General features: G+C 32.4%; 1 protein-coding gene across 1 annotated transcript; it reads left to right on the plus strand.

Annotated features, from left to right (window-relative positions):
* Positions 1 to 1360: 1360 nt before the first annotated feature.
* LOC134234680 (uncharacterized) lies at positions 1361 to 2413 on the plus strand. The gene has a single exon (XM_062716739.1). It carries the CDS (start codon positions 1361 to 1363, stop codon positions 2411 to 2413), a length of 1053 nt encoding a protein of 350 aa, XP_062572723.1.
* Positions 2414 to 12958: the final 10545 nt, after the last annotated feature.

Genomic DNA, 12958 nt, shown 5'->3' on the forward strand with positions numbered 1-12958 from the left:
AGAAAATTAACTTGCTGTTTAAATACTTTTGAAAAAATATGTGAAAAGAAGTCAGCCCTTAAAGGAATTCCTTCTTTGATACCATTTAAGAACTTAAACGTGGAAAAAATAAAAGAGAAATAATAAAATGCTTAAACAAACATTTAATACAATAATATATCGACAATATATAAGGCATGTCAAACGTTGCTATATTCGATAATCTTGTGTTGTATATTCAAAATCTTGTGATGTATGTTCTAAATCCTGTGATGTATGTTTAATATCTTGTGATGTATATTCGAAATCTTGTGATGTATATTCTATAATCTTGTGATTTATGTTCAGTATCTTGTGATGTATATTCGAAATCTTGTGATGTATATTCTATAATCTTGTGATATATGTTCAAAATCTTATGATTTATATTCAATATTTTGTGATGTATATTCGAAATCTTGTGATGTGTGTACAATAATCTTGTGATGTTTGTTCGATAATCTTGTGATGTATATTCGAAATCTTGTGATGTATATTCTATAATCTTGTGATTTATGTTCAGTATCTTGTGATGTATATTCGAAATCTTGTGATGTATATTCTATAATCTTGTGATATATGTTCAAAATCTTATGATTTATATTCAATATTTTGTGATGTATATTCGAAATCTTGTGATGTGTGTACAATAATCTTGTGATGTTTGTTCGATAATCTTGTGATGTATATTCGAAATCTTGTGATGTGTGTTCTACAATTTAGTTGTGCATGCAATTATATTGCATTATGGGTAATATGACGCAACAGTTTTTATAAGAGAGTAAGGACAATTTTCATCGGTTAGAAGTAACGAAAGTAGCTGGAGCAGCGATTGTTATCGTGATGCCATGTCTCTGGATGTACACAACTTTGCAAGTATGAAATTGGCGAATTTAACCTTAAGTCCAAATTATAATTAATACTAAAGTAAGACAGTATTGTGAAAATGTATCTATTAGTTTTGGTACAGCATCACGAAACACTAAGTCATTGTGACTCTTTCAATGCTCTAACAATCAATGCTGACAACAAATGCTGACAACACATCACAGGAGCAGCCCCGGGGCAAACTGAAGGTTAATAAACATGTAGAGGAAAAGGTTCCGGTCACGTGATGAGCCGAGCGTAAGTGCTTTTTTCCAGCTCCGCTGTTTTTCTCTTTATTTTGTCCTTTTAATCGTGTGAGATCTTTAAAACAGTTCAAAACTGTCCAGCGTGTTTAATAACAAGTACAAGTAACTTTAATTGAAATTAGTAAACTTTTGTTGTGAAGAAACAGTGATTTTTCCAACACCTTATGTACCGTGAGTAGCTACTCACAATGTCAACAATGTCACTTACAATGTCACTTACAACGCAGAAAGATGGTAAAAAATCAGAGAGTGGGGGAATCGATAAAAAGGCTAAGGGTGACAAGAATACTCCAGACAGAAAGTTGGTGCAATTGAACCTCCAGTCAATTCCTGCTTCAATTAAAAATACGGTGGTGTCAGGAAAAAATGCCGCAAAAAAACAAAGAAGTAGCAGTTCTGATTACGAGTCAACAAGTGGTGTCAATAGTGCATTGGGTGAGCTCAGTCTTATACAAGAAGGCATATCGGATATAAGGCGAATAATGGTCAGTAAAGATGATGTAAAAGGAATGGTTACTTCAATCGTTACCGAATTAAAGGGTGAACTAAAAAATGAAATCCTCGCTGAAGTCAAAGAGTCACTCATACCTGAAGTTAAACAGAGCGTGACGGAGCAGGTAAAGAAAGAATTCGGGGAAAAGATAGACAGAAAAACAAAGGAGTTTCAAGATCAGACTAAAGATATCTCAGAGGGGTTTAATTTAGAGTTTGAAACACTGAAAGAAAAGTTTCACGAGCAAGCAAAAGAACTCAGGGCCCTAAAAGAACATTTGAAACGCTATCAATATTTGACTGAAACAGCAGTTACTTTAGCAAACAGCAATCAGCAGTATTCGCAAAAGGACAATATTAAGTTCACCAAATGGAATGAGCAAAAAAACGAAAATCTGCGTGCAGATCTCTGTGCAATCTTGAAGGAGACAGTTCACGTTGATCTACAACCAACAGATATACTGGCCATACACAGAGTGCCAGGATCGGGTGGTAATGTCGGACCACGGCCAGTCATCGCCAAATTCAGGAATACCGAGACGAAAGTGATGGTCATAAAGAATCGCTCAAATGCGGAGTTGAAGAAGCGCTTTGTGATGCACGATCACGTAACTCCTATGAACGCCAAACTTATAAAAGACTTGAACGAGGACGAGCGTATTGAAAGTGCCTGGTACTTTAATGGCAAAGTGTTTGCGTTGGATTATGATGGAGACAGACACCGATTTGACATCCTGGACAGTGTGTCTGACAAACTTAAACACAAATAGCACGATTTATGCGTAAACAGCTGGAGCACGAAAAACTTCCAAGAACTTTTAAGATCGGGATCGGGAAGCAGTAAACTTTGTGATCGGGATTGATTGAAGCGAGAGAATGCGAAAGTGTGTGACATGGTATGTGTGTGAAGATTATCCACTTTTCTTTTGTTTTGTTGCTTATTTCTCCAAAAATTATATACTTCAATCGTCATCCGCTTCCTTGTCTAAGTATTATTCTTTTATTTTGTACAGATTTAATGTCAGATAATATAAAAGTTGTTACAGTGAACTGTCAGGGCCTTGCAACACCATCAAAACGACTAGATGTTTTAAATTTTTACAGAAAAAAAGGATATTCAATTATATGTCTGCAAGATACTCATTTTACTACAGAAATTGAACCATATGTTGAAGCACAGTGGGGTTTCAAATGTATATTTAATTCTTTTAAATCTAATGCAAGAGGGGTTGCTATAATGTTTAATAATAATTTTGAATTTAAAATACACAGTATAAAACGTGATAATAGTGGGAATATGCTGGCATTAGACATTACAATTGAAGATAATAGAACTACTATCATAAACATATATGGTCCTAATTCTGATAATCCAGAATTTTATGATATAGTTAGAGAAACTTTTCTTGAATTTGATAATGAATATCTGTTACTTTGTGGTGACTTTAATCTTGCTTTAAACCCTTCTTTAGATACTTTCAATTATCGTAGTGTCAGTAACCCAAAAGCACGTGAGAAATTATTAGAGGTTATGGAAGATATTCAGTTAATTGACTACTATAGAATTTTAAACCCAGACAAAAAAATATATACCTGGTTGAAAAAAAATCCATTAAAACAAGGTCGCCTTGACTATATTCTTATTTCAGAAAGTCTTTCAAATTTGGTTGAAAACTTTGCTATTAAACCTGGTTACAGGTCTGACCATTCTTCAGTTATAATGGAATTAAAATTTAATTCTTTTGAAAGAGGGCGAGGTCTATGGAAATTCAATAACAGCTTATTAACAGATAAAACATATGTTGGAAAAGTAAAAGAAACTATAGAAAAGGTAGTTGCCCAATATTTACATGTTCCAAATAATGACGGTAATCAATGTAATGTTCAAATTGATGACAGTCTGTTTTTTGAAGTTCTTTTGATGGAAATTCGAGGGGTTACTATTTCTTATTCATCTTTCAGAAAAAAAGAAAGACAAAATTCAGAAAAATTATTACTAGAGGAAATTGAACATTTAGAAACAATGACAGAAATTAATTTTGAACTTTTAGAAGAAAAAAAGCTGAGTCTTGAAAATTTGAGAAAAGAAAAATTGCAGGGGCATATCATAAGATCACGAGCTCGATGGATTGAAGAAGGGGAAAAACCGACAAAGTATTTTTGTAATTTAGAAGCCAGGAATTTTTTAAATAAAACTATTAAAAAGGTAGAAGTAGAGAGTGAGGGTACAATATATAATCAGGCAGAGATCTTAAATCATGTGAAATTATTCTATAAGCATTTATATACAAGTTCAGATTCTGAGCTCTTAGATATTAATTTAGAAGAAATTATTCAAGGACAAGATGTCCCAAAGTTAGATAAGCATGCATCTGAGAAACTTGAGTGTGATATTAATGAAAAGGAAGTAGCAGAAGTGCTTAAAAATATGAAAAATAACAAATCTCCAGGTAGTGATGGTTACACGGTTGAATTTTTTAAATTCTTTTGGAATGATTTAAAGGCTTATTTACTTAAGGCAATTAAATGTATTTTTATCAATAACGAGCTCCCAATATCACAAAGATTAGGTATAATTTCATGTATTCCAAAAGGTGATAAACCTAGACAGTTTCTAAAAAATTGGCGCCCAATAACACTTCTAAATGTTTTATATAAAATAATATCAGGATGTCTCGCACAAAGAATTAAAACAACATTAGATTATTTAATATCAGATACTCAATCAGGATTTATGAAAGGGAGGTATATAGGTGAAAATACAAGATTCATGTATGACTTAATCCACTACACAGATTCCAAAAGAATCCCAGGATTATTAGTTTTGATTGACTTCGAAAAAGCCTTTGATTCAATTTCATGGACATTTACATACAAAGTTTTGAAGTATTTTGGTTTTGGTTCAAAGATTATAAATTGGGTCAAGATTCTAAATTTTAATTTTAAAGCTTCTATTTTACAAAGTGGATTTTTATCTGATCAGTTTGATATACAAAGAGGTTGCAGACAAGGTGACCCTGTTTCTCCATATTTATTTATTCTATGTGCAGAAATTCTGGCAATTCTAATTAAACAGAATAAGGATATTAAAGGTATTGTGGTAGATAATAAAGAACATAAATTATCTCAGTATGCTGATGACACTTTTCTTGCTTTAGATGGTTCACAAAAATCCCTTTTTGCTGCTCTTGATACCATTGATTTTTATTCAAAACTTTCAGGATTGAAAATCAACATATCAAAAACTAAAATAGTGTGGATTGGATCAAAAAAGTATTCAAAAGAAGTTTTCCATCACACAAGGTGGAAACTAGAATGGGGAACTACAACTTTCAACTTACTAGGAATTCAGTTCTCAGTTCATCTTAAAGAAACTGTTGATATTAATTATGACTTACAACTACCTAAAATAAGAGCTTTGATTAAACAATGGAAGCGAAGAATCCTAACTCCAATTGGTCGCATAACTGTTGTTAAGACGCTTATCCTACCTAAGCTTAATCATTTATTTATTTCTTTGCCATCTCCTAGAAAACAGCTTTTAGTTGATTTGCAAAAAGATATTTTTGAATTTATATGGAAATCCAAATCGGATAAGATAAAGCGATCCCTTGTCACACAAGACTATCTTTCTGGAGGTTTAAAAATGGTCAACTTAGACAATTTTATAATTGCTTTAAAATCTTCTTGGATGAAAAGGTTAACTCAAAAACAAAAGCCATGGATGGATTTCTTTTTTGCATTAAATGGAAAAGATGTTATGGAGAAGTTATTTCATTTTGGGGATCTGTTTATTTCAGAGCATTTACTTCCTAAAAACAATTTTTTCTGGCAAGATGTATTAAAATCATGGCTGGAAGTCATGAAGTGTTTAAATAATTGTAAACATGTAAAAAGTAATTTTTTAAATATCCCGGTGTGGTACAATTCTAATATCTTGGTTGGCAAACGGTCTGTTTTTATCAAAAATTGGTATGAGAAGGGTATCAGAGTAATAGGAGATTTTTTAGATAGCGAAGGAAAATTTTTATGCTTTGATTCTTTACAAAAAAGATTTTGCCTCTCACAAACGGATACAAATAAGCAGATTATGCAATATAATAGTGTTCTTACTGCAGTATCAAAATATTTGAAATGTATGTCTATTGACAACCACTTATTCACAAAATCTTACAATACACTTATGCCCTTTTATTATGAATTGTTGTTACAGTCAGAAAAATGCACTAAGCCAATTTACTCCATATTAAACACAAATAATGTTAAACCTACATCTATATCAAAATGGATTTCCATTTTGAGTATCTATGGGCAGTGTAATTTTGAAATACATGATGTTTTTAAAGTTTGTTTTAAAGTAACAAGTGATACAGCTGTTCAATGGCTGCAGTTTAGAATACTGCATAGGATTCTTCCTGTAGGTTACTATCTTAAAAAGATTAATATCAAAACTACTGATTTGTGTACCTTTTGTAAGAATGAAAGTGAAACAATCCAACATGTATTTTTATTTTGTAATAATATTTTGGCATTGTGGAGTAGTCTTAGCCAACATATATATAGAGCTACTTCAAAAAGGGTCGGATTTAACATTAATAATGTTATATTAGGAGAGATTCCTTTGTCAAAAAATAATAGAGCTGTGAATTTTATTATATTATACACTAAACAATATATCTTTACTTGTTTGATGCAGAAGAAAATGCCAAATCTCAATGCACTCTTATGTCATCTAAGAATCAAATATAATGTTGAAAAATTTGTTTCAATCCAAAAGAATAAAATTGTGTATTTTAATTCTATATGGTCTACATGGAAACCTGTTTTTGAGGAGTGACAGTTCAGATGGCATTCACTATTGTTATTGTCTTTTATCCGCATATTGATAAAAGAATATATGTATAATTCAGATAATTTATGCACAATGTTATAAGGCGTTGGAGGAAATAGTGACGAATTGAATTTTCATTTATTATCTTTTTTTATCTCTCTTTTTTAATATCATCTATAGATGGATAGTGGATAGTGTGAAAGGGTGAGTGTGTTTGTGTGTAAGGCATAAATGTAAATATGTTCTTCTATCTCTTTGTTTATTATGAGAAAAAATATAAATAAAAAAAAAAAAAAAAAAAAAAAACATGTAGAGGAAAATGGAAGTCTCTTCTCATCATCATTGTCATAAAAATGCTTGTACATTTTCGATTCAAATCCATTCACAGGGATATCTCCAGCACCAGTAATAAATGAAGCAGGTCTTCAAACTTTACATCTACCAACTTCTCTGCAATATCAATTAAAAATGTTCAAGGTAGTTTTCTTTATATTTCAACCTTTCCTCAAGCTTACCATCACAACATTCATTATATACATCAACTGAAATGATTAATCAAAAGCAAAAGACTAGCATATAGAATTTCTTAGCAACATTGATGCTTTGTGGCAAGTTTGGTTGAAATTGGTCCAGGGGTTCTTAGAAGAAGTCGAAAATGTGAACATTTTACAGACAGACAGATGGACAGACAGAAAGCTAGATAGACGGACGCCGGACAAAATGTGATCAGCAAAGCTCACTTGAGCCTTCGTCTCAGGTGAGCTACATGTAAAAATGAAGCATTCCTCACCACAAAAGCCAGAAGAATATAGGGACCACCACCAGTAACATGGATCTGGGAAGAACCAAAGCCATAAGAGAATCCATGCAGAGATAAGTATCAATAGTCCTGAAGCTTCGATGCAGGACCAAGTACGAGAATTGCTACAAACACTACTCCGGAGACTTGCCTATTATCCTATGATGTAACGTCCTTTGTCCACTGCGGCTGGTTCCCCCATAAGCTGGTACCGAGGACAGTTCGGGATGTCCTGTCAACTTTATTCCTCAACTTCCTGCCTTGGACTGAAAAGCAATAAATGGAAATATTTAGTTTTGCCTAGTGTCTTTGAATTAAAAAGAGTCGCAAGATTGTGAAGGGGGGGGGTATTGATGCTGTGTATTTTTATTAAATGTACGAAATCTGTATTTCATAGTTAAATGCATTCATGTATTTTGTGAATCGTCTAACATGTAATAATTGTTGCTATGTATTATTAAGCACTAAATCTATTCAACTGCATGTGTAAATGGGGAAAATATGGATATGTAAATGATTTATAATTGCAATGTGTAAAATGTGACATTTTCTTATACGAGGTATTCTGTTCATGTAATTTTTTTTCATTAATTATTTTATTTATCTTGATAAGATTATTTCAATTTATAATATTGTTTTTCTTACTTGTCTGATGAACTCAACAAAGGTTACAGAGGTGAATAGTAGAAATATGGGTATTACGGGTGTCAAAACTCTCCGTTGATGACCAGACTGCATGCCGCACTGTAAAATCACCATTTTGGATCTTTATAAAGGTGGGCTACTCCTGAAATCAAAAAATTGTCGTAAAAATGAGAAACCTGATTTTTCTTTAGGTCTCACACAAGGAAATAATTACACTATATGTTACTATATAGCTTTAATAAAATAAATTAAATAACAAGACTCTCAGCAGATAATTCATGAAATAGAAAATAAAGATTAATGCTTAGACAAAAATTTGAGATCCGAGAAAATACCCCCTTATGCGGCTTTTAAGAAAGAAAATTGATGGTACACATACCTACCCCGAAATACACATGGGCAAACAGCCAACACACCATCGAGGAATTTGCATCAACCATGCGTACCTAATAAAAAGTTCCCTTTGATTCAGTGGCACAATTCTGCTGATATGATATTCCAAGTGCATGAGTCCAAAATTAAAACTGCAAACATACATAAAGTTGCTGAAAATGAAAAAAGAAAAGAAATATTATTGTCTCTATAATATAGAACTACATTTGACTGAGTTCATTTTGACTGGCTATCTCCTTGTAATTTTATGCTATTTACCATGTGCACTGATTGCCACAAAACATAAGGAAAAATACCAGCCTTACAATTCACTTGACCTTGACCTTTGACATACTTTACTAAGAATACCCTGGACAATTTGGTTTAACTGAAGACTTTTGAAATTTTAGTGGCAGGTTTTGATAAATTAATCATTTAATATACTTATGAGCTCATGAAACTGTTCTTTAAAACTGTATGATATAGAGTGTAAAAACTTTGAAACATGTTTGGAAAGTATTATCGCACATGTGATATGGGATAATATCACCACAGAAAGATCAAAGAAAATCACCGCAGATATGCGACATTAATTTTTATCATTGTTTATTGCTTGTCAAGAATATGATATATGATGTAGATGGACGTGAATCTTTCTACTATAATTGAATATATAGTTTAACGTCCCTCTCTAAAATTTTTCATGCATATGGAGACGCCACCACTTGCCGGTGGAGAGCTGCACATTTTGTTCTATACTCAGCACTTAGAGCCATTAAGCAGTGAGGGACCTTTTTCGCGCCAGTGCCTACTACGACACAGGACCTCGGTTTATACGGTCTTATCCGACCGGTCTCCACATCCCACAGTGGGATTCGATACGGATAGACTTCTTACTTAGCAACTCTAGAGCAGATGCTCTAACCACTGCACCATGCGGGTGAATTCCTAGATTAAAGCCAAAGTCTCATAATTTCTATTACTGTTAGGATAAAAATATTCGGGGAAAAGATAACAAACATTAATAATACTTTTACATATGAATTTGAACAAGTAAAAATTGATAACCAGTTTAACAATTGTTTAAGAGTTTAACAATTAATTCTTCCCTGAAAGAAGGATATGGAGATAACGAACAGACGGAACAGTATTCAATCTCAAAGTCCATACAACGATACAAAATAAGAGCAGAGCAAACACGGACCCCCGAAACATCAGAATTGGGATCAGGTGCCATCGAGGAGTGAGCATGCCCTGCCGACCAGTCAAACCCGCCGTGTGCTCCTTGTCATGATCAGAAAATAACGGGAAAAATCCGTCGTCAATTCAGTGTATAAATAATGGACTAACAATTGGTATGAAAAACGTCGGTCAGCATTTGACTCAATGATAAAATGTATTTGCTGACAAGGTCATTGTATCGACCATAGAACTTACGAAATGATGACTTTAAACGAGACTGCTGATATTCTTGTTTCGTCAACTTGCTTGTCAATAATTTACCTCGTTTTAGAAATTGTTCATACGTAGAGCATGCTTTTGTGTATCGAATCAGCTGAGGTATATATACTCCGTATGCAGCTGATGAAGATGTATTGCTGTATAAGTAAGGGGAGTTGACGATAGAAAAGTTAAAGTCATCACATTTATCAGACACCTTGGTTGTTAGATTACCATTAGTGTCTTTTTCAAGTTAAATATCAAAGTATGAAACAGAAGTGTCTGTGGTATCTTTTATCTCAAGCTCTCCAGGATATATCGTATCGACATAGGAATGGAAATTACCATTATTAATTGACAATGCTTCGTCGATATATCTAAATGTCGAGTTGAAGGTCACAGCAAGTGTTTTCTTCTTCTTCTTCCCGCATACGATTTTGCATAATTTCTGCTTCATATGAATATAAAAATACGTCTGCTTATAACGGAGCGCAATTTGTACCCATGGGAATTCCAATAGACTGTTGGAATACCTGGTCTCCTTGAAACAAATACTTGGCTTGCTCTCTTTTACTTCATTCCATTTGACGTATAAGTGCTTTAATTTGACTTAAGATTTTTTTATCAATAAAAAATAAAATAATCTACTGTGTGCTTTCAATTGTCCCCACCCTCTTCAAGCAACATTACATAGCAACGGTTTGAAATACATTAAGATTCAAGAAGGGTAACAATATAATAATTATTAACTGCGCAGAACCTTTGCGTACACATTTCACGATATTTTGTTCTCAATGCAATTTAATTACTGTTGATTCGGCTACATCTTGGCCAACAATGATCATTTTCATGGGATAACAATTTCAGATTTTATCCTAAAATGTGTCTTATCTTCATTTTATTGAATGTAGTGGAGGGTTACTCTGAAAAAATCTTTTTTGGAATTTCATCATCCATGAAGCAACATTAAATTTTGCTATGTTCTTATCACACCGGAGGGCGTGGTTTCATTTTATGGAGGGTAAAAAAAAAATACATTGATCCTCTTCATATGAGTAAGATAGCATTTTAATTAAACTCATGACAAGAAATACCCTGTAGGGTACCCGGGTGTGGGGTGGGTTCAAGTTCTGATCAAGCAAGAATCATTATACTCATTATAGTGTACAAGCATTTTATGATACTGATGTAAACAGAGTATTTTTTTACTGACGGCTTGGCCGAGATCAGGTGCCCATGTTGGTTGCAGATTAACCAAAAAATGAAGTCAAATGAATATTATTTCAAGTATATTCTTATGTAAATGTATATCCCTTTGGCACATTGTCTGAAATTTCTGTCCATTTCTGTCAAGCGGTTTAAAAGATATCACTCTTACTATAACAGAGACCCAACTGGGCTACGGACTATACATATTCAGGCATAACATTTATCTTTATCATATTCAACTATTCAACTGAACAAAAATGTGTAATTCAAATACAAACTCTACACAAAATATTGCCTGAGCAAAAAAAAAAATCACATACTATAGTAAGTCATTTCCATTAAAAATGTTACAGTATATAAAAGACATGGGTTAATCTGTTAATTTTTTAGTGTTTTTCTACATAAACTGTGTATGAGAATGAGAATTTCAAACTTATTTAGTAATACTAAGAAAAACTATGTCGGGGAACTTTTTATTGACTATTTTGAGACCCTGAGCTACGGACTATACATAGAGTATTTTTCATTTACGGAGTGACCGTAGAAAAAAATAGTTGCTTGTATCAGTATATATTTGTTACAAATATCATCTTGGAGTTAACTTGTGTTTAAAAGATCCTATCAGTTGGATATTAAATATAAATTTATACAAAAATCCTTTGAAATTTAACAAAATAAACTAACATTTCATTTAAGTTCTTATACGAGTAAAATGTGAATTGTCAGAACAAAATAATACATGTCAGAACTACATGGCATTGGTGTTTTGATAACAAAATATTGTCTGAAACCATCTAGAGACCAAGAAAGAACTTTAATTTAACATCTAAGATGGATGAATTTCATGAGAGCACTGGGACTTGTAAAGGACTACACCATTTAACAGTTCATTGAGGACAATCATCTTAAAGAAAATATAACGGTATATCATAAAATTAATTCTTTGGTAATTTTTATTATAATTTTGGTTTTCTACAACAGTTCACAGCATTTTGATTATTCTTAATTTCATGCTTAAAGATAAATTGTTTAATGTACTGTGTACTCCAATGATCAATGCCAAATGAAATTCCAATTCAACAAATAATTAAAGCATAATTGATGTTTAAACTATAATGAAAATAAGCAACATAGCAGTTATTAACTCAAGGCTTATTTTATTTTTTTGGGAGGGAGGGGGTTATGTACAATATTGCTTCATACTTTATTCGATTTAATTTTAATGTTATACATATAGCTCAAATTGGTCATTCAAAAGGTGTATCAGTAGAGATGCATTATCATAATCATTTTATCTAAAAGATACAAAACAAGATTGACCATTTTAAGTAAAAAAAACAAAACATATTACAATATTTACCAATAAAGATTAGAGTCAATTCCTTTTCATTCTAAATAAAAAATTCAATGACAAGTAGATTGGGTGGTGCAATTAATAAGAGTGAAGGTCTCACTTTGTTCTAAATCGCAAAGTAGGGAGTTGATCCTTATGTTTTGGGATCAAACCCTAATAATAATAATGATTAATAAATAATAATGATTGGGATGTGATGTGAGGACTGGTAAGTGTAAACTAAGTAATTGAAACACTTTTGCAGTGATGCAGCAGGAAAAAAATCTCTTGAAAGAAGTATTAATGGTTACATGGCCTGTAGAATTGCCAAATTTATTTGAAGAGTCTGTAGCTCTTCTGTAAGTAGGATTTGTGTGGTCAAATATTATTTTAAAAAAGTTCCAATGCTAATTATTCTAAATAGATTGATAGTGTGTTGCCTAAGAAGGAAAACTTTATCATATATATTTAGGAAAGTGTTGTGACCACAAACAGAACTGGGCAGACTATAGAAGCAAGCCTTTAGTTGAAAAATGTTATTATTCAGACACTATGTTTTTAATTAAAGTCGATTATGTATTAAAAACATTGTATTTGTTCAAATAAGCATATATTTAAATTGCAGTTATTGTATCAATAATGTGTCTGGCTTTTTCTGAGAGTTGTAATATAGGGGCTACGGACTA

This window comes from Saccostrea cucullata, unplaced genomic scaffold (assembly GCF_032062105.1).
Source record: "Saccostrea cucullata isolate Sc308-1 unplaced genomic scaffold, CSIRO_AGI_Scuc_v1 ctg3760, whole genome shotgun sequence".
In the NCBI taxonomy this organism is placed as follows: Eukaryota; Metazoa; Mollusca; class Bivalvia; order Ostreida; family Ostreidae; genus Saccostrea; species Saccostrea cuccullata.